The 23,812-nt window shown below is 42.0% G+C and overlaps 1 protein-coding gene across 1 annotated transcript in view; it reads left to right on the forward strand.

Annotated features, from left to right (window-relative positions):
• LOC126199616 (synaptotagmin-11) overlaps positions 1-23,812 on the forward strand; it is a 181,757-nt gene that overhangs the window by 114,015 nt on the left and 43,930 nt on the right. Inside the window, exon 4 of the mRNA XM_049936544.1 lies at positions 11,645-11,928. Within this exon, the coding sequence (XP_049792501.1) occupies positions 11,645-11,928 (284 nt within the window). The remainder of the gene's footprint in view (positions 1-11,644; positions 11,929-23,812) is intronic.

Raw genomic sequence — 23,812 nt, forward strand, 5'->3', positions numbered from 1 at the left:
TAAGTTCTGTCTGGTCTGCCAGAAACTCGTGAAACTAGTCACAAATCTAGTCCAGTGTTCAGTACTCTCGTAGTGTGTTCATTAAACGACACTGCAGAAGTGAATCAAAATCACTCCTGAAATCAAGGAACACATCGTCGCGCTGGGTGGGTTCTCCATGCCACTCTGGATCATGTCGCACCTTACAATAAACTGAAACATGAAGGCGGATACTTATATTGTCAGGGTACGTCATCATAAGTTAGACATAATATACTTAGGAAAAATTAGGAAAACGTCGAAGGGATGATAGATCTCATATGTATGAAGAAAGAACAGTGTCTGTACGTAATGTACGTATATTCCACATATGATTAGGCTTGGCAAACCACTTCAAAGAGAAAGAAACGGAATGGCCTAGTACCTCCACTGGGACCACGCTACAGTCCATGCAGCGAGAGAAAATCTGTCGCAGTTAAAGCGGATGTTGTATGGCTACCTCATACATTTGTTAGGACTAATCGTGTAATATGATTTTGTTTTCGCCGGCCGAAGTGGCCGTGCGGTTAAAGGCGCTGCAGTCTGGAACCGCAAGACCGCTACGGTCGCAGGTTCGAATCCTGCCTCGGGCATGGATGTTTGTGATGTCCTTAGGTTAGTTAGGTTTAACTAGTTCTAAGTTCTAGGGGACTAATGACCTCAGCAGTTGAGTCCCATAGTGCTCAGAGCCATTTGAACCATTTTTTTTTTATTTTGTTTTCGTTTCTAGTTACCGAACCTACAGATGACTGTGGTCTTTAGTCAGTACTAACGGCAGCCTTTTGCAGTCATCGGTTGAAATCTAAAACGGCCTTGGCAGTTGTAAGAAGTCTTTTCTCACTATGTGGACTTTAATGAGAGAGAGGGGGGGGGGGATATTGTACCTTGAAACACTTTTCAGATTTTTGCCTCAGCCACTACTGTAATAGGAGTTCAACATGGTTATTCATTCTATTCTCAAATGACAGCATTCACTTTATGGGTACTACAATCTTGATCTGAAATTACAAAATTACGCCCGAAAAGTAAGGATTTTCACAACGTGAAAAACTGTTACAAGCTACAACATAGCCATGTACCTAGAAACAAATTTTCCACCCAAATTTCAAAGTGTTGCAGTCGAGAAACTCTTGCCAATACTCTATTCAATAATCGTCTTGTGAATGTTGCAGTTCTTATTTCCGTGCTTGCTAAGAAAACTGGAGAGGAAATCCGCCTTATGCAACAAACCTTTGCAGTTTTGTTTTAACCTAGACATGTTTCGGCACTTTTTGTGTCTTCAGTGGGTTTATTTTCCCTCTGCAAAATTGTTACGTGTTAACCTTTAAAGACACATTTGGTTCAAAATATTTGCGCTTGTAAAATGAGCGATTTTTCTCAAACGTGTTTACGTTGGTTTGCATACGGTACTCTGCTGAGACATGTATCTATGAGCTGAGGCACTGTACGTTGTTTATTTACGATATGTCTAAATTTTCTAGTTTTATAGCACATTTGGAAATAAAATGGATGTACACATTTGTTTACACACCTCACATGGAGCTACTGGATAGTTATGCTAGTAGCCTTAGGCCTATCGGAGTCTACAGCTTGTCATCTACAAACAGCAAAATGTTACTTTATTTTTCTGTTTATTGTTCATTTCCGACCGAGAATCAGTATGTAACATGTTGTTTGTCGTGTTTCTTAGTTTTTTTATGCTGTGATGTTCTGGAAAACTACTTCAGACATGGACATGTTTTATTAGATTCGCCAAATCAGTAACAACTAAATAAATGGAAATCGTGCTTTACTTTAACCTCGTACGTTATGCGATTGCTTCGTATTAGCGAAGTTTCCAAATTTCAGGCAAAATCTTTCATTAGCCGTAACACCGTAACCAAACATTTGCGGACCTATGTTTATACGAACTTTTTTCTTTAGTTTTACTTTTAGAATAACATATTAAAATATTTGCATACCTTCTTCAATCAGCCTGTATATATTTAGTAGCTAGAGAAAAGAAAAATGGACAGAAAAACTGCTGCAGTAGAAAGTTAATTCCATAATGTACGGGCACCGACTCATGTATAATTTATGTGAGGAAGGAAAGTTAAACGCAATTGCAGGACACGGATCTCGACAAATGAGATACTATTTAATTTGAGGATAGCTGCGCGGAAAAATGTAACGAAACAATCGGTGGAAACATCAGTGACAATCTTTGCTGCGTATTCTTCAGGACCAATACTGATTGGTTCAATGCGATCGTATCTGTGGCCATCGACAAGGAGACGACTGTGTAGTGAGCGATGTGTTTCAGCAGTTGATCAGGGAACTCGTGACCGATAATTATCGAGGAGAGTCGTGTTTATATATGAGCTGCACCATTCTCCAAACAGACACTTTCCGCGATATTTCACTGACTCAGGTCGCAGCTTATTCGTTTTATATACATTGCTCACGACTTCTGGCTCTCATAACTTATACATGAGCCGTTAGCTCTAAATTGCGAAATTAACTTTCTGCTGTTGCAATTTTTCTGCTGTTTCATTTCTTTAATTAAGCGAGATATATATATATATACGCGGTCTTCTATCTTGCGCGCGGAGCTGCTGCACAATTTATTAAGGGACCACTTTTCTTTTTAGCTAACATTCATCTTCCATTAATGTAATATTCATTACTTCGCTAAATTCTTCTTCTATTTCGCCTTAAATTCACAAATTTGGTAGTGTTTCTTTTCTTCGGATAACTTTCTACAGGTGTGCTGTTCTTTTTAATATCCCCCGCTTGATTGCTGTAGCGATAAAAGGTCAATTGTCAGGAATGACGAACGAACACTATCATGAATTTGGTACACATATTAGACCAATGGTTTCCAGTCTTCCTGATACCATTACCCCTGAGTGCGATCAGACATTACATAGTACCACTCCGTCTCTCACTCCCCACCACGATTATCAACATTAACACCTAAGTGAACATCAGAATGAAAAACATTTTTCTTAGAACACTTTTTTTTAAAACCATGAAATACAGGAAATTATTTGCAGTAGAGAATACAAACAACGATCAGCTGTATAAGGCACCAACGTCAGTGAAAATTTGTGCCGAAGTAGGACTCGAACCTGGGATTCCCGCTTTACGCGTCGGTCGTCTTAACCGCTTTGGGTATATTGGCTGTCTTTTTTTTCCAAGGGATCCTTCTTGGCGTCCAAAGGTAGGGGTGGGGCCAAAATGGGCAGGGTTCACAACCCACAGCCTGGCCACCATATCGCTTCCCAACACCCAGGAACGAAGGAAAGAGATTTAAATCCAGACGAAGGGATAGTGGCTCTCCCATCTGACAAAGGCAATGCTACTGTTGTTATGAATAAAGAGGATTATAGGAGTAAGATTTGGGATCTTTTAACGTCAGGACAATATAATAAACTTAAGAAAGACCCTACAGCTAGCATATTGAGGAAAACAAATACGCTGATAAAGTCATATATTTCAATTAAAAAGGAGGAGAAGAAAGGTTTGTTGAGGAGTGAAGCTATGTGTCTCAGACTTCAAGGCCTACCTAAAGTTCATAAGATGAACCTTCCTCTGAGATCCATTGTCAGTGCTATTAATTCCCCAACGTACCAAATAGCAAGATATCTGGTATCATGTTTACATATTGGCCGAACTGACTCATGTAAAAGACTCATGTCATTTCATTAGAAGCCGGCCGCTGGTGGCCGAGCGGTTCTGGCGCTACAGTCTGGAACCGCGCGACCGCTACGGTCGCAGGTTCGAATCCTGCCTCGGGCATGGATGTGTGTGTTGTCCTTAGGTTAGTTAGGTTTAAGTAGTTCTAAGTTCTAGGGGACTTATGACCTCAGCAGTTGAGTCCCATAGTGCTCAGAGCCATTTGAACCATTTCATTAGAAACTGAAGGGACTAACTTTGGCTCCTGAGGATATTCTTGTCAGTTTTGACATAGTGTCTTTATTTACGATGATACCGCTTAACGAAGTTATGGTTTACATAGCGGATGTTTTGCCAGCAGATTTGACTGCTCTTTTCAGAGACTGTCTCACCTCTAGTCAGTTCCAGTGGGAGGATGAGTTTTATGAGCAGGTTGATGGCGTGGCCATGGGTAACACATTGAGTCCTACGATCACCAATTTTTACATGGAAAAATTCGAACAATTAGCTCTAGAAAAAGCGAATAAGAAACCATGTCGATGGTATCGATACGTGGATGATACATTTGTGGTTTAGTCACATGGCAAAAACGCTTTAGAGGAATTCTTTTGTTATTTAAATAATATAAATCCTAAAATCCAGTTTACCACGAAATGGAGAAAGACAATGCAATATCCTTTTGGACGTCTTCGTTATGAGACACACTGATGGTAGCTTGAAACAAAGTCTTTCGGAAAGTTACACATACCGACAGATACTTGCATATGGATTCCAAACATCATCCACAACAGAAAACAGGTGTAATTAAAAGTCTAGTGGGTGGAGCTAAAAGAATTTGTGCGCCGAAATACATGGACGCCGCGTTAAAACATCTAAGGCAGGCTTTTGAGAAGAATGGGTACTCTAGTAAGAAAATAAATGGAATTTTGCGACCGAATAACAGGAGGCATAACGACAACGATAGGACACAGCGATGGAAGAACACGGTTTCTCTACCTTTCATCAAAAAAGTAACGGATCAAATCGGCAAGGTTTTAAGAAAACATAATGTTCGACCGATTTTCAGACCGACTAAGAAAATAGGCCAAGCACTTCGTTCCGTTAAGGATAAACGTCCCCCTCTGTCTGCAAGTGTTGTATACAAGATTCCGTGTACATGTGGTAGGGTCTACATTGGAACTACAAAGAGAAGTGTGAATACACGGTTGAAGGAACATAAAAGTCTTTGCCGACCAGGGAAAACAGACAAGTCAGCCGTGGCAGAACATGCTCTTCAGTCGGGTGATCACGTAGTTAAATTTTCGGAACCTGAAGTTTTATGTACTATGACGAACTATTAACCACGGCTATATAGATAAGCCATCGAAACATATAAACATAGTAATAATTTTGACAGGAAAGAAGAAGCTATGAAACTCAGCGATATATGGACAGTGGCGCTACAGAATCGATGAGAAGTTTTTATCTTTGACGTAATATGATCGATATTTATATTTTATCCTTGACAAGGTTCATCTCTGCTGTCACGTGGAATCCAGACCACGCCCACTTTCCACGGTATTTAGGCCGTTCTTCGACGTCAGACTCGAAAGTCGGCAAGACTCAGCACATCCAAGAGCTCCTCCGAAGATGTCCAACGTAGCTTTGGACGAAACGTCAGGGATAGAAGAGTTCCATAGGTCACGGCCAAACAACCCGGAAGAATTCTCGGCAGCTGAAACATCCGGTCGTGAAAGCCTTCATTGTATGAAAGCGTATGGAACATGGAATAGAGGTTTATTTATTTATTTATCTTTTTAAAAAAATTAACATTAATACCACCGAAAAGAGCAGGAAACTGATGTCGCGAGGAGGAGGGCGCATCCGTCCGTGCACGACTCACGGCCAGAACAAAACTTCAAAGGTTGCCGTTCCTGCACTACAATCTGTACTCGTATACTCAGTATGTAATTCTCGTAAAGGAAGGACATTTTAATTGAAAGTCTCTGCCTGCTGTCGGAGGATAAATACGATATTGCAGTGCCTTTGTTGTCTACATCTGCATGGTTACTCTGCAATTCACACTTAAGTGCCTGGCAGAGGTTTCATCGAACCATTTTCATACTACTTCTCTATAATTCCACTCTCGAATGGCGCGTGGGAAAAAGGAACACCTAAATCTTTCCGTTCGAGCTCTGATTTCTCTTATTTTATTATGATGATCATTTCTCCCTACGTAGGTGGGGGTCAACAAAATATTTACGCATTCGGAAGAGAAAGTTGGTGATTGAAATTTCGTACATAGATCTCACCGCAAAGAAAACCGACTTTGTTTCAGTGACTGCCACCCCAACTCGCATATCATATCAGTGACACTCTCACCCCTATTGCGCGATAACACGAAACGGGCTGCCCTTCTTTTCACTTTTCGATGTCCTCCGTCAATCCTACCTGGTGAGGATCCCATACCGCGCAGCAGTATTCCAGCAGAGGACGGTCAAGTGTGATGTAGGCTGTCTCTTTAGTGGGTTTGTCGCATCTTCTAAGTGTTCTGCCAACAAAGCGCAGTCTTTGTTTCACCTTCCCCACAATATTATCTATGTGGTCTTCCCAATTTAAGTTGCTCGTAATTGTAATTCCTAGGTATTTAGTCGAATTGACAGCCCTTAGATTTGTGCGATTTATCGTATACCCAAAACTTATCGGATTTATTTTAGTACCCATGTGGATGACCTCGCACTTTTCTTTGTTTAGTGCTAATTGCCACTTTTCGCACCACACAGAAATTCTCTCTAGGTCATTCTGTAATTGGAATTGATCGTCTGATGATTTTACTAGACGGTAAATTACAGCGTCATCTGCAAACAATCTAAGGGGGCTGCTCAGATTATCACCTAGATCATTTATATGAAACGGGATCACTACGTTGCGGAACGCCAGATATCACTTCTGTTCTACTTGATGATTTACCGCATATCACTACGAACTGTGACCTCTCTGAGAAGAAATCACGAATCCAGTCACACAACTGAGACGATACTCCATATTCACGCAATTTGATTAATAGTCGCTTGTGAGGAACGGTATCGAAAGCCTTCTGGAAATCTAGGAATATGGAATCGATCTGAGATCCCTTGTCGACAGCACTCATTACATCATGGGAGTAAAGAGCTGTTTTGCACAAGAACGATATTTTCTGAATCCGTGTTGGTTCTGTATCAGTAAGTCATTTTCTTCAAGGTGATTCATAATGTTCGAATATATGCTCCAAAATCCTACTGCAAATTGAGGTCAGTAATATGGGTCTATAATTCAATGGGTTACTCCTATTTCCCTTCTTGAATATTGGTGTGACCTGTGCCACTTTCCAGTCTTTAGGAACAGACCTTTCGTCAAGTGAGCGGTTGTATATGATTGCTAAGAAAGGGGCTATTGTGTCTGCATACTCTGAGAGGAACCTTATCGGTATACCATCTTGGACCGGAAGACTTGCCTTTCTTAAGCGATTTGAGTTGTTTCGCAACACCTAAGATTACTTTTATGTCGCTCATGCTAACAGCTGTTCTGGTTTCGAATTCTCTTCTGTTAGGAAAAACGATCCGGTGTTCCTTCCGCTATGATGCGTATCCGCATTGTTCTTTATAAGAACACAGGCTCTGCAATATCGTAAAATGATGAAAGGTAAATGATATTTAGCATTTTGTGGGTGTTTTATTAAAGCACTAATTAATGAGTGAATAATACGTTTGGTAGGCCTACTGCTTATTTCTAAGAACCCTTCGTTATACAATGATGAAGAGTATCAGTGTCAGTGTCATAGATGCTGTCTACATCTGCTTCTCAGGAAATAAAGTAATATCAACATTGTGGGTAGAGACTTAACAACAAAATATGCTGTCTCTGCACCACTCCTCTGCCTGCCGATACTCGCTTCACTCACACCCTGCACCCCAGTTTAAAATCAACCAAGCTATACTGTTTGTAAACAAATTGACTGCTAGAATCGTTATTTCTAAAATGACAGATGCTGGAAGCCTTCAGGCTGGCTACAGCTTCCGTCTCACGACTGCCAGGAGTATTAATAATAACACTTCACAGGCCCTACACCAGTGTAGTAGCCATTACATAGCTACTTTTGTGTTTTTGTGTGGATTAGTTGGTATATTGTTGCGAAGAGAATAATGCAGCAGTTTCTAGTTTACTGTGAAAACTACCTACAAGTGGGAAAACGCATTTTAGTGGACATTTCAGCGTAAGTGATATGTTTTACTGTCATAGGTATAGGGTACAAAGTACAGGGTATGTGTTTGTAGTGGGTGACCTATCTGAGGAAGATATTCCTATATTCGTTTCACAAACTATAACCTCCACCACACAGTGCACACATCATTGCTAACTGGTAGCTTACGGAATCAGTATCACAGTCGTACGAACCATTGATAATAGTAACGTTCTTTTAAAAGTAATTCAGTTTCGTGATCGAAACAAAATTGAATCGGTGAGTCAGAAAAGGAGCCATGTCCTAGAAGGTCAATTTTTCAGGAAACATAAAAAATTGTTTTACTATACAACGGGTTTAAGCATGGCGTCGTGGAGTTGATGTGCATCAATTTGCCTCGGGGTAAATATTATACACCATTACAACATACTTTAGACATCTGCTGTACCGAGTTCTCACTACAGTCTAAGATCCCAAGATCCGCTGGCTCTTAAAACAGAAATAAATTTCTCTGCTGAAAATGAACATATCGACACTTACTTTTTACCAGAAACTCTGCTCACACAAAGGCTCCTACTAACTCTAACGCACTGTTCTAAATCATACGCTGTGTTCAAACACGAGATTTAAACAGAATAATGTAATGTGGCTCTTCTGCCTCACCCAGATGTACACTAAAATTTACGTAAAAAGCTTGGTAGAGTAAATTAGTAAACACTATGTGTAAAATACGATCAATTCACTTTCTCGTGGAAATACGTGAGAAACAAAAACTAAACTAAATTACTGTGTATCAACAAATTGGTACAACTACAGGCGTCCTCGCTGCTCCACGACTGCGCTCTTTTAATTTACAAGGGTGTGGCGTGTGGCCTGTGGAGCAGAATAGGTCCATGAGACCAGCGACCTTTCATTTCGTTAATGGTCGTAGTTATTGTGATATTTACATGGAAACAAGTCACTGTATGAAATTCGAGAAACTTCACAATGAAAAATAGGAATCACTATGATTTTGCGTTTGGTGCATATTACATAATATGTTGCTGCATATGAAATTTAGATAGCATTTGAACTTTTCTTTAGAGTTGGGTGGAGGCCTCTCTCTGTCACCAATCTCTAAAAAATTTATCTGATGTAGCACACTCATTTGCAATCGCGCCACGCCAACGATAAAGCCAGAGTGAAATATCCACAACATTCCTCATGTTTCATAAACGGTTTGAGATATCGGAATGAGATGTTGGCAAATGACAGCATGCAAAGAGGAGAGTATTTCGCCATACGTTTATTATGCAAAATTTCATTATCTACCCTGTTTTTCCACTAAATACAGACTTTTTCGATGAAAGAATGTAATTTTTAAGGGCCATCGGTAGCCAACGAAACGAGAAATGGTTCAAAAATGGTTCAAATGGCTCTGAGCACTATGGGACTCAACTGCTGAGGTCATTAGTCCCCTAGAACTTAGAACTAGTTAAACCGAACTAACCTAAGGACATCACAAACATCCATGCCCGAGGCAGGATTCGAACCTGCGACCGTAGCGGTCTTGCGGTTCCAGACTGCAGCGCCTTTAACCGCACGGCCACTTCGGCCGGCGAAACGAGAAATGCTGTGGGTTATGAAACAACATAAGTGAAGATACGAAGGTAATCCCAAAAGTAAAGTCTCCTATTTTTTTAATAAGTACATAGACCTGTTTATTTCTACATCAGTTTACAGCTTGAACATTTAGCTATTTTTCGATATAATCACCATTTCTGTCGATGCATTTTTGTAGATGCTGTGGCAGTTTTTGTATGCCCATGTCTTACCAGCTCGCCACCATGCTGTTCTGAAAGTTATGAGCCTCTTGTTTCACCTCGTCGTCGGAGCTGAATCGCTTTCGGGCCAAAGGTTCTTTTAACCTAGGGAACAGGACTTGATAGTCACTGGGCGCCAAGTCAGGACTATAGGGTGGGTGGGTGATTATGTTCCCCTGAAACTGTCGCAGGAGAGCAACGGTTTGCCAAGCGATTTGTGGGCAAGCGTTGTCATTGAGAATGTGAACGCCCTTGCTCTACATTCCTCTTCTCCGATTCTGAATTGCCCGTTTGTTTTTTTTTCAGTCTCATAGTACCTGTCAGCGTTAATTGTGCTCCCAGTGGGCATAACGTCGACAAACAATACCCCTTTCCGATCCCAAAAAACGGTTGTCGTGACTTTACCGGCAGACTGTGTTTGTTTGAATTTCGCGGTTTTGGCGAAGAAGGATGCCGCCACTGGCGTTATTGTTGCTTGGTCTCAGGTCTAAAGTGGTATGCCCAGGTTTCGTCACCCGTCGCAATTGAATCCAGAAAGTTGTCCTGTTCGGCTGCAAGGCGGTGAAGAAATGCGCGGGAAGCACCAACTCGTTGCTGCATGTGGTCCTCAGTCAGCATGCGTGGCACCTATCTTGAGCACACCTTTCGGTAGTTCAATGTTTCCTTTAAAATTCTGTGAGCGGTGCTTCGGGAAACCCCAGGAACCAACGTGCAGAGGTCATCCAGGATGATCCGCCGATCTTCACACATGCTTTGCTCAATCTTCAACACTGTCTCCTCAGAAATTGACGGTCTCCCGCTCCTTTGTTCGTCGTGAATTTCGGTCCGACCAGCTGCAAACTCTCTACACCACTTAGGAACATTTTTGACATCCATGCACGACTCACCATACACTTCCGTCAATTGGCGATGGATTTCAATCGGCGCAGTGCCCTTTGCGTTCAAAAACCGAATAACTGCGCGCAATTGGCACTTGGCGGTAACAAAACGGCAGCTCCATTCTCAACGGCTGCCAAGCCAAGACTGAGCGCCCAAGCGCTGCGTGCACATGTTTACACACAGCGCGTGAAGCACTCTTGATAACAGTATGACCAACTACCACACAAACAGAGTTCTGTACTTATAAAAAAATAGGAGATCTTACTTTGGGATTACCCTCGTATTACACGGTTATTTTGTTCCTACGGTGTGCTATTTCATAAGCTACTGACCTCACTTTTTCTCAATTCCGCACTTAATAAACTTAATAACCCACTGTTTCAGAATTCTCTTGCAATGCACCTGCAGAATACGTCAGTGAGGTGACACTGTGAAACTCTGCTGTGTTTTTGCAAAAGAAGCAAATTTTAACATGGTCAATAAGACAAATGTTTAGGCCACTCTTGACGCTCCTCTGAAAGTTACAGATGGTTAACAGTCCAGGTGAAAATAAATCGCCGCTGCTGTTGTTGCATTTTCAGCATAATTCTTTTTGGATGCTAACCTAAGCAGAGGTGACACATATATTTGTATGGTCACCATGCAAGTATGAGCCGTCCGCTGTGGTCGAGCGGTTCTAGGCGCTTCAGTCCGGAACCGCGCTGCTGCTACGGTCGCAGGTTCGAATCCTGTCTCGGGCATGGTGTCCTAAGGTTAGTTAGGTTTAAGTGGGTCTAAGTCTAGGGGACTGAGGACCTCAGATGGATGGTAAGTCCCATAGTGCTCAGAGCCATTTGATTTTTTGCAAGTGTGAACGTGGATGGGCTCCACTTGATGTTTACAAAAAATGTGAGTATAGGCTTCAGTTTACGACGACACATGCCCTCCAACACTCGGCATTTCTCCTACAGCGCCTGCCTGTAACCCCCACCACCATTGCTGCTCTCCCCACTCATGCCCTCCGGCCATGTTTTCCTGTGCCAACTCTACAGCAATGTGAGACGGTCTTTCTTGCACTCTGGTCACCATCATAGTACTCTCTTTGTTGCAGTCTGGCCAGAGCGCTGCCTCATCCCCGACGTCTGGCCTGCAGACTCCGCAGCAGCAGCCGGGCAAGACGCTCTCCCCTGACCAGCCGCAGCCCCCTCAACAGCCACAACAGCAGCAGCAGCAGCAGCAGCAGCCACTGACGCCGGCGACTCTACCGCTAACCGAGTACCACACCGAGGACGAGACGCTCAGAGACAAGCCCAGCACGCCCAGTAAGGAGGAGCTCGAGACCAACGAGAAGAACCTCACTGCCGGACGCCTCGGGCAACTCGTCTTCAAGATCAGGTGCGCGTGCCACGCGATTCCATCTTGTCACTCCTGTTGTTGCTGTCCTCTTCGATACTAAGACTCGTTTACTGCAGCTCTGTGCACCAGTCTCTGTGCTGGAAGCCATTTTATCTCTAGCCACGCCGGGTAGCTGCACAGTCTCGTCACGGTCTGCGCGGCTTTCCCCCGTCGGAGGTTCGAGTCCTCCCTCGGGCACGGGTGTGTGTGTCGTCCTTAGCATAAGTTAGTTTAAGTTAGATTAAGTAGTGTGTAAGTTGCAAAAAATTTCAATTTTTTAAATGTTCTTTCCTAGTTCCCTGAGTTAACATTGCTTGAATTACTCTGCAATGAACCTTTTGCATTTACTGAGTTGATATACTGTTATTACCAGACAAACCATAGAGAATAGCTGTAAGGGATAGCAGCACCATCGTGCTTAACCCTGAGCAACAGCAACAGGTGAGTGTGACAGTGTGCAATCCAGTAATCTTCTAACGGAATGCTGTCACACACTACACTTCTATGTGCCAGTGCCTTGCACAACACAGCAATTAAACACTGACCAGCACTGTTGATGCCTCTTTTGTTCAGGCACCTCTTAAAACCTAATCCCATAAACAGAACAATGTATTTGAAGTGTTTCCTTGTTAGTCTTGAAGTTCAGTCCTGTGCAACAAAAGCTAAGAAATTTTTGCAAAGTTGATATTTCTTGTATTGTTCATTATATTGTAAAAAAAGTTGCCTTATTACACATTTCTTTAAATTGTCATTGGGATATTTAGTGTGTAGACTTTGCTTCTTCTTTTTTGGGGCAAACACTTGAACCCTACTCCACTCGACATTGTGACTCTCTTGACGTAATTTGCCCAGCATTGACCTTTTCTACTTTTTATTTTTCTTGCTCATCCTGTCCATCCTCAATTCTTTCTTTTTCCCCATCTTAAATTTAATGACATCACTAGCGAGCTGTGGTTCATGGTGAGGGTTCCTGTAGTCATGTCCTAGTTCATGAACCACGGGCAACGTATGAGTGGCCAAGTAAGTGCTCCCGACAGTCGGGATACCAGTTACTTTAGTATAAGGCTGGGCATCTCATACATATTCTGAGTCGTGGTCACCTTTGTGCTCATACGGCAAAGACTACCAAATCCACCAGTTAGTCCCTCAACCGTTAGGGGTAAAACCCAATGGGACTCGGGACAAGTAAAGCTAGCAACCTGCTTCCCTGGTACTTTAAATATGATGCTGGCAACAATCAGAGCAAAATGCCTCGGACCTTTGGAGGTGACGGAGTCCCACCTCTAACTGACAAACCAGGGACTCCTAAGATACAACTTGGCAAACAAATGGTAATGAGATGGGGAGCTATTAATATCAATGGGGGCTACTCTGGGAAGAAGGTAGAGCTGGCAGAGGCTGCAAGTAAGATGGGGCTGGACGTTTTGGCTGTTAGTGACATTCGGGTAAGGGGTGAGAAAGAAGAGGAAGTGGGAGAATACAAGGTCTACCTGTCAGGAGTCAAAGCAGGAACAGCACAATGGGGCGTAGGGCTTTACATCAGGAAAGAAATGGAACCCAGCGTAGTTGCAATAAGGTATGTAAACGAACGACTGATGTGGATAGATTTGACAGTGTCTAGCAAGAAAATTAGGATTGTGTCAGTATATTCGCTTTGTGAAGGGACAGATCAAGATAAGATGGATAGTTTTTATGAGGCACTCAGTGATGTAGTTGTTAGAGTAAAGGACAAGGACAGTGTTCTGCTCATGGGTGATTTTAACGCCAGGATTGGAAATCGAACAGAAGGGTATGAAAAGGTTATGGGTAAATTTGGAGAGGATATGGAGGCCAACAGGAACAGGAAACAACTCTTGGATTTCTGTGCCAGTATGGGCGTAGTAATCACAAACTCCTTTTTTAAACATAAGAACATTCACCGGTATACTTGGGAAGGCAGGGGAACCAGATCTGTCATTGACAATATAATAACAGATCAGGAATTCAGGAAGGCTGTGAGGGACACACGTGTATTCAGGGGATTCTTTGATGACACTGATCATTATTTAATCCGCAGTGAAATTGGGATTGTGAGGCCGAAAGTGCAGGAGGTCAGGTCCATATATAGGAGGATAAGAGTGGAGAAACTTCAGGATAAGGAATTCAGGCACAAGTACATAACAGCGATCTCAGAAAGGTACCAGTTAGTTGAATGTAGTCAATTACAGTCATTGGAAAAGGAATGGACAAGGTACAGGGACACAGTACTAGAAGTGGCTAAAGAATGTCTTGGAACAGTAGTGTGTAAAAGTAGAATGAAGCAAACAGCTTGGTGGAATGACACAGTCAAGGCAGCCTGTAAAAGGAAAAAGAAGGCGTATCAAAAATGGCTACATACTAGAACTCAGGTAGACAGAGAAAGTTATGTTGAAGAAAGAAACAAAGCCAAACAGATCATTGCAGCATCCAAGAAGAAATCTTGGGAAGACTTTGGAAACAGGTTGGAAACTATGGGTCAAGCTGCTGGAAAACCATTCTGGAGTGTAATTAGCAGTCTTCGAAAGGGAGGTAAGAAGGAAATGACAAGTATTTTGGACAGGTCAGGAAAACTGCTGGTGAATCCTGTGGATGCCTTGGGCAGATGGAGGGAATATTTTGAAGAGTTGCTCAATGTAGGTGAAAATACGATCAGTAATGTTTCAGATTTCGAGGTAGAATGGGATAGGAATGATGATGGAAATAGGATCACATTTGAGGAAGTGGAGAAAATGGTCAATAGATTGCAGTGCAATAAAGCAGCTGGGGTGGATGAAATTAAGTCGGAACTCATCAAATACAGTGAAATGTCAGGTCTTAAATGGCTACACAGGATAATTGAAATGGCCTGGGAGTTGGGATAGGTTCCATCAGACTGGACAAAAGCAGTAATCACACCAATCTTTAAACATGGGAACAGAAAAGATTGTAACAACTACAGAGGTATCTCTTTAATCAGCGTTGTGGGTAAAATCTTCTCAGGTATTGTTGAAAGGAAAGTGCGAGTATTAGTTGAGGACCAATTGGATGAAAATCAGTATGGGTTTAGGCCTCTTAGAGGTTATCAGGACCAGATCTTTAGCTTACGGCAAATAATGGAGAAGTGTTATGAGTGGAACAGGGAATTGTATCTATGCTTTATAGATCTAGAAAAGGCATATGACCGGGTTCCTAGGAGGAAGTTATTGTCTGTTCTACGAGATTATGGAATAGGAGGCAAACTTTTGCAAGCAATTAAAGGTCTTTACATGGATAGTCAGGCAGCAGTTAGAGTTGATGGTAAATTGAGTTCATGGTTCAGAGTAGTTTCAGGGGTAAGACAAGGCTGCAACCTGTCTCCAATGTTGTTCATATTATTTATGGATCATATGTTGAAAACAATAGACTGGCTGGGTGAGATTAAGATATGTGAACACAAAATAAGCAGTCTTGCATATGCGGATGACTTAGTTGTGATGGCAGATTCGATTGAAAGTTTGCAAAGTAATATTTCAGAGCTAGATCAGAAATGTAAGGACTATGGTATGAAGATTAGCATCTCCAAAACGAAAGTAATGTCAGTGGGAAAGAAATATAAACGAATTGAGTGCCAAATAGGAGGAACAAAGTTAGAACAGGTGGACGGTTTCAAGTACTTAAGATGCATATTCTCACAGGATGGCAACATAGTGAAAGAACTGGAAGCGAGGTGTAGCAAAGCTAATGCAGTGAGCGCTCAGCTACGATCTACTCTCTTCTGCAAGAAGGAAGTCAGTACCAAGACTAAGTTATTTGTGCACCGTTCAATCTTTCGACCAACTTTGTTGTATGGGAGCGAAAGCTGGGTGGATTCAGGTTACCTTATTAACAAGGTTGAGGTTACGGATATGAAAGTAGCTAGGATGATTGCAGGTACTAGTAGATGGGAACAATGGCAGGAGGGTGCCCACAATGAGGAAATCAAAGAAAAACTGGGAATGAACTCTATAGATGTAGCAGTCAGGGCGAACAGGCTTAGATGGTGGGGTCATGTTACACGCATGGGAGAAGCAAGGTTACCCAAGAGACTCATGGGTTCAGCAGTAGAGGGTAGGAGGAGTCGGGGCAGACCAAGGAGAAGGTACCTGGATTCGGTTAAGAATGATTTTGAAGTAATAGGTTTAACATCAGAAGAGGCACCAATGTTAGCACTGAATAGGGGATCATGGAGGAATTTTATAAGGAGGCTATGCTCCAGACTGAACGCTGAAAGGTATAATCAGTCTTAAATGATGATGATGATGATGATGATGATGATGACTAGTGAGCTGCCATGGCTGCCCAAGAAGGCATTTTCCGCAATCACTTTCCGTGTTTGCACAAACAATTCTTTGAATTGGAACATTGTTGTACTTAGTTGTGTAATCTAGTTCATGCTACAGCATGATCTACAGTTCACTTCATATGTGATACCTGCTTTTATAGTTTTTTTTAAGTTTTGAGAAATTGTTTGTTCCTATAAAAATTTATTCTAAAATTGCATACCAATAACTAACAATAAAAACAAAAGGGAAGTAATATGAGTATATTTTGTAGTGTTAAGGCCTTCTTTCCTCTGCATATTCACCCTTTATTCATCTTTCAATGTGACAAATTCTTCGCAAAGATGGATGACCTGGACAAGACTTTGGTTGTAAAAGTTTGCATTTTGGCTGTACAGAAACGTTTCAGCTTGAAATTAGCCTCATAATTCTTCTGTAAATGCCTGCCACACAATGGTACCTTCAGCCATTTATCCAAGAAGATGAAGCAGTCACTGAGTGCCTTGTCAGAACATAGAGAGGAGATTGGGAAGGGGGGGGGGGGGTTGGAGAGCAAGTTTAGCAATATCTGAAAGCCACAGAGGCAGCATGTACAGCCGAGTCTTGTACAGAATGAGCTGGGGATTAGTAGTGGAACCAGACCACCCTCATGAACAGTTTTCTGTGATGCTTCACCTTGATAGCCTTAGTAACACTGTTAGAACATTTTGGTAGTAATCTCTTTTGACATATTGCCCCTTGTGATGTAATTTGTTAGCACCACACCCTGGCAGTCCCAAAAAACACTCAGCATCATGCTCCCAGGAATCTCACAACTTTTTTGCATATGTGTGGCAAGCCATTGCACAGTGTTTCACCCTTTCTTGTGCTGAAGTATTTCTCTGACTATATCTTTTCTCAGACTTTGTCTCTTGGGCAGATTCCCTGTTGACTGCCTAAATTGCGAGTAGGATGCTACTTTTTTCAATATTTTACACCACCTATTTCAGTTAACTTTCATATAGTCCCCACATCTTGATTTGATCGCCAACTTTTCAAAACTGTCTGCGAGGGAAGGTCACCTGCTGCCTATCATGATATACAGTCCATGTGGGAAATCATCAGGTACCTCTGTAGTGGTAGTTTTCTGACCATGCTGGGCTCACACTATTGATGCCTGATCTGTCACCTCCCTGCATATGCCCAGGAGTTGGTGCCAGTTTGCTTGGGGGTTCTGGAACTTTAGGCACTCGCCATCATGCTAAGTAACCTTTGATCTGCTGTAGGCAGATATTTGGGGCAGAAACTGATCAAAGTCATCAATTAGTGGATCTGAAGCTCTGACAGTCTCTTCAGACAGACCAGAACTCTTCACTGCAGATCACTAAAACGCTAGGAACTTTACCTGCTTGGCCACACAATGGGAGCAAAGCAAAATCAAGTGACCTGCAAAAACTTCCTCTCCTCAGTCCCTGGTTTGCATCTGGAAACATGAAGGGTCATTTCTCTAAGCCAATGTTATTATTATTATTATTATTATTATTATTATTATTATTATTATTCACTGATGTGTTGATGCATCATGGAATAACCTGAATGGTAATAGAGTGACCTGTAGAGAATAAAAACTGTAGAGGAAGACGGAGATTTAAATACATCCAACAAAAAATTGAAGAAGCAGGTTGCAAGTGCTGTTCTGAGATGCAGAGTTTATCACAGGAAAATAATTCATGGCCAGCCACATCATACCAGTCAGATGACTCATGACTCATAAAAATGACACCAATTTTCTTTGTGGAGAGTACTGAAAATGTATTTGGTGAAATATCTTTCCATGTAAATTACAAGGTCATTCCATCCTAATGAAGAGAGCAAATCTTAACCAGTCCCAGGCATTACTCTTTCATAAAAGACTTAGGGATATACCTGTTACTGTAATACCCATAAAAGTCTAAACATGATACAGGGTATAATTTTTCACTGCAAATTAATGATGCAAATGGATGGTTAACTACGCAAGCACTCGAAGATGCATTGGGATCCATTTTGTACACTGTGGCTACCCACAAAACAAGGCTGGTACTCTGGTGAATTCACTTTCAGAGTAGATCAAAACAATGGTTTACCATTGTGATGTGGGCTTATGTTTTCCCAGTGAACATATGATCTGATTCGTGGAGACTATGGCTGGCCAGGGCATGGAAACTTACCATGTGTGCTAGCACTTGTCAGTGTAAACTGTAGAAATGACCACCACCCCAATTCCTGAAGTGTGGTACCTCAATTAATGAGTGTAAAATCCACAGGCTGAAGTCCTCCAATCACCTCTCATGCTTGAAGTTCAGGAAAGATATGACTGTTTTTATCCTGTCTCAATGATATTGACATTTTACATTACTGTGGCCTGGTTGGCATCAGTATCTGATTTACTATTCACTCACTCAAAGTTGTCTCCAGTAATCATGCAAGTAAATCAGACCATGGCCCATCTCTTGGATCCTACAGCACCATCTGCAGAAACTTCGACTCCCCATGCCCAGCCAGAGGAGCGCCATCCTCCTCTGCCACCTAATGCTGACAGGACACCCTTTTGAGAACCCTCTTCCCAGAAGTCCACAGACTAGCAACCCGACACCAGTCAGTTGCATAAGGAGCCATGGACTGTAGGTCTCAGAGCTTCCTGCTCTTCTTCGGTTCCTCCGCTCACAGTGGGTAAGACCTCACAAGATTCTCAATTGCTAAAAGTAGTGAAAGAGAAAAAGAATAAATTTCAGGAGAAGGCTTTTCCAGTGACCCCAGAGGTGCCAGATCTTGTCATGCTGTCAGTTTTGAACCAATGTTTGTTGATGTTGTTCCAACTCCATAAGGGACAAGACAGTGATTCTTGGCCCCTTCATGCCTAACCAGGATATTATGAATGTCACAATTCAATGGTACTGCAATACATATCTGTTGACAGCCATAACTACAACTAATTTTCTCCAGTCCTGTGATCTACCTTGCTCTCCAAGAAACATATTTCACTGAGACTATTCAACTCTTTCAAAACCCTACTGTATGTTAGTTCACACAGATGTCATCAGTGAGCATATTCCCTTCGATACCACATCAGAAGTAATGGTAGTGTGAGTGCAGACAACCTCAGCGATCACCATTTGACGATTATTTACCCCCAGGTAGGAATAGTAAGATAGCTTGAGAAGACCACCTTAATCCAACAACTCCCTTGTTTCCACCTATTTCTCCTCCTTGGAAATTTCAATGGGCACCAACCCTTGTGGGGAAATATGATGTCATCTGGTAACATCCTTCTGATTGACCAGCTTCTTTCTGATGCTGATATGTATCTCCTCAATGATGGTACTACTCCCTACTCCAAAGCTGCCCTCGACACCTCTTTGGCTAACGATCTTACGATCTCTTTCCCCAATCTCGTAGCTTTGCTACGTGACAGTCTTTGTGACAGTGACCACTTTTCAGTGATTCTGCCACTTCCTTGTCACCACCCAACAGATCAACTGGCCCAGTGAACTCTTTGGACAGTCAGTTCGCAGTTGTATGCATATACTCCCACCTTCGTCCTCTCTCTGTCAGACTGTATTGATGATGTTGTGGGAGATGTCTCTGATATGATCACCTATGCTGCTTGAACAGCTATTCCCCTTGCTAAAGGCCCCTCCTTTGCAACCAAGTGCCATGGTGGACCACACTCATTCAAACAGTTATTCAGGATTGTTGAAGGGCTAAGCAATATCTCAAGTGACCCTTTATCCCCATCACACAGAATTATACAGGGTGTATCAAAAACCATGATCTGATTTTTAAAAATTGTAACTACTATTTGAGATATGTGTGTGAACAATATACTGTTAGTGAGAGCAAACTCTTGAGTTGTGCACAGTTACCACTAGGTAGCAGCAGTGTGCCCCCACTTCAGTTCTAGTAAAAATGGTGTCAGGCCAAGAGAGGGAAAAGGTGTATGGTCCATTTTTCTTTGCCGAGAGCACTGTTACAGGAAGCACATATGCTTGAGAACTTTCTTTTCCCACAGGTGGAGTCTGATTTGAACAACTTCGTTTACCAACAGAATGGCCATCGCTACACTGACATCTGTAAGTGTGGGAATTCTTAAATCAAAGGATTACTGAACAATGGATCAGTCACACTGGACCAAATGATTCAGCCTTACATTACTAGCCTCCAACATCAGCAGACCTGACTGTACGTGATTATTTCTTGTGGGGGTTTACAAAAGACGCTGTTTATGTGCCCCCTTACCAACAACATTGAATGAACTGAGTCATTGCATAACAGCAGCTGTGAAAACTGTAACTCAAGACATGCTCACTGAAATGTGGGAACAATATGAATACCACATCAACATATGCCATGTATTTCAAGGGGGGCATATTGAACACCTATGAAAAGGTATGAAAAAACTTTTTGAGTTTCCCATTCATCAAAAAACAAAATTCATTGTACATGTTTATTAGTTTCAGAAATATAGATGTGCCAAAATGGATGACTCTTTTTATACACCCAGTATAATGAACCTTTCACTGATTGGGAATTGCTGCAGGCTCTTAACTCATCACATGATGTGACCCCAGTTCCTGACTCGATTCATAATCAGATGATAAGCATCTGCATACTCAAAGACTATCTACTCACAATCTTCAACCATATTTGGTTACGTGGTGTTTTCCCTTCACAGTGGCAAGATAATATCATTGTCCCAATCCTTAAACCAGACAAGAAATGCAGATCCATCCATAGCTGTTGACCAATTAGCTTCATCAACACACCCTGCAAACCACTTGAAATGATGGAAGCCTAATGATCATGCTAGTTTACAGCAGACTCAAGCAGCCTATTTCCCCCATCCCCCCCCCCCTCTCATCCCACTCCTCAACCAGTCAATGTGGTTTCCAGAAGTGACAATCCACAATGGACTGTCTGGTTAGGTTGGAAACAAATAATCCAACAGCCTTTTTCTAAATGCCAACACCTAACTGCACTCTTTTTGATCTACAAAAGGCATCTAACTCCTTTTGATTTCATCCACTTTAATTACCCTCTTTGGCTGATGCTTTTGAGATTCGCTACCAATTTTTACTCACCAATTTTTATCCCAGCAGTTGTTTCGGGTTAAAGACCCCATGGGTCCGAGAGAACAAGGTCCCACAGAGCTCCATGCTGAATAATACGCTCATCCTTATCACCCGCAATGGGCATGCAGCATTTGTTGGACCAGTAGTCACTCCCACATTTACTGTTGATGTGTAGCCTTGGCTGAATGCCTGCTCCAAGGTGCCATCCAAAGACCCTCCACTTCCCTTGACTTGCAGTTTTCTCACTCGAAAATACGAGCCATGCATTTCTTTCATCATACTATTGTCCAACCTCACTGAGAACTCTACTTCGCTACCCAGCATTTGTATGTTATTACACAGTCCCAAGTTTTGGGACTCCCGTTTGATAAGAAGCTGATGTGACGGTACCACATTTGTCAAGTAAAGACCAGATTATTGCAGAAGGTTAAAGCTCTTTGCTTCCTTACCCACATCCTTTGGGGTGCAGATTGTGCTACTCTGCTCCATTCTTTTTGGGTCCTGGTCTCTTCAATTGAACTATGGTTGCCAGGTTTGTGCCTCAGTGCCACCTTATGCTTTTAAATTATAGGATACAGTCCACTGTCATAGATAAGAATGGCCATGGGCAACTTCCAGGCTAATCCCATAGACTTCTTGAATCAGGGATTTTATCTCTTCAGCTTTAATGGTACAAACTTTTGCTCACTTATGTAATCGTCACCCGACAGTTTCCTAATCATCCAACTCATCAGATTCTTTTTGCTACAAAGGGCATCAGTCACTGCCACCTAAATCCTCCACACACCCCTTTTAGGTTAGTATCCAGACCACAAAATAGGACCAATCTATTTCAAGGATCTAAAGTTTCAGTCACCTCCATGTCCTTTTGGCATCTGTTCCTCTCAGTTTTTCAGGGCTATCAGGGTGTTACTGTTATTTACACTGACAGCTCTAAAACCATGCATGGGATGGGATATGCCTTTATATTGCTACTGGTCAGGCATAAGATTTGTTGCTGGGAATGTGTAGTGATTTTACAGCAGAGCTGTTAGCCATTTAACAGAGCCCTACATTTAACAGGGTGGCATACAAAAGTTGGCACATTTTAACACTGAATAGAAATTGTAGCTCTAGTTCTATTTCATTCAAATTTTGCTCCAACTTGTTTTGTTTCATTGAAATGTTGGTAGAGGTCCTTTATGCTGAATTTAAAAGCGTCACAGCAATGAAAAATAGATTTAGGACAAAATTCTACATGTGTTGGGCTCTATCAAGGAACACAATTCTCCAAAAATGAGAAAATTTGTAGAACAAGGCACTATGTTGGAAGGAAAATGACCTCAGGCACCAATTGTTCATTCTCCAGAAAACATCACAGTGTTACAGGTCTCCATATGACAAAGTCCAAGCATCTTATTCCAGCATGCAGTAAGGGAAATGGGGATATCTGGTGATCTAAGGCTCTACCCTTACAAAATGATTGTGTGACAGACACTGACTGAGCAGAACAAACAGGGAAGGCTGGAGTGTTCATTATGGAGAGAAGGAAAAGATGAAAAAATGTTTAGCACATTGTTCTCAGATGAAGCTTATTTCCTCCTCAGTGGAATAGTAAACCAATAAACTGTTCAGTTCTGGGATAGATAAAAATCACAAAATGTCCATGTTCATAAAAAAAATGACACATGGCCAAAAAGTGACATTGTAGGTAGCTCTATCCAGTCATGGCCTAATTAGACTCTTTTTTTTTCCTTCAGTCTGTCATGGCTGACCAATACAAGACAATGTTGAAAAATGACTTTGTGCACATCTTCTTGCCATCAATCTTCCAATGAACACACAGTGGTACTCATATCAGGTCTCCAGCCAGAACATAGCATCATCTTGACACAATATTTTGGCAGTCCACCTGGCTGCTGTCTTCAAGTGAGTAAGCTGTCACACTAACTCGCTGGCACTGAAGTCAAACCACAGCGGCAGCTCCCTTGTACACCACCCGTAGATCCATGGCACATGCACGAACATAACTGCCCTCTAATACAAAGCATGACAGCATACTGGAGGTTAAAACTCGTGGAAAAAATAAATTGATATCAAACACTGTTGACACCTTTTGATGACTGAAACAAAGACCATTGCCACGAAACAGGTTTCAACTTTTACTTAAAGGATACCACTTATCTCTCCTTATAGTATTTTCAGATAACTGGAATTCAATAGCTTCTTTCACTACACAGTCCCAGTAGTGCAATGCAGGGGCATCCACTTGTGTCTCATTGTACAACATTTTATGTCATTCAGTAAGACAACGTTCCACAACCGCAGATTTTTCTGGCTGAAATAAATGCTTGTGGTGATGGTGCTCCACACATTGATCCTGGACCATACGAATTGTTTGTCCAAAATAGGCTTTCCCACAACGGCAGGGAAATTTGTAGACACCAGGCTTCCTCAAACCCAAATTTTCCTTCACTGAGCCTAGCAGCACTTAGTCTTAGATAGCAGATGGAATACACA

Source organism: Schistocerca nitens, chromosome 8 (genome assembly GCF_023898315.1).
Source record: "Schistocerca nitens isolate TAMUIC-IGC-003100 chromosome 8, iqSchNite1.1, whole genome shotgun sequence".
Classification (NCBI taxonomy): Eukaryota; Metazoa; Arthropoda; class Insecta; order Orthoptera; family Acrididae; genus Schistocerca; species Schistocerca nitens.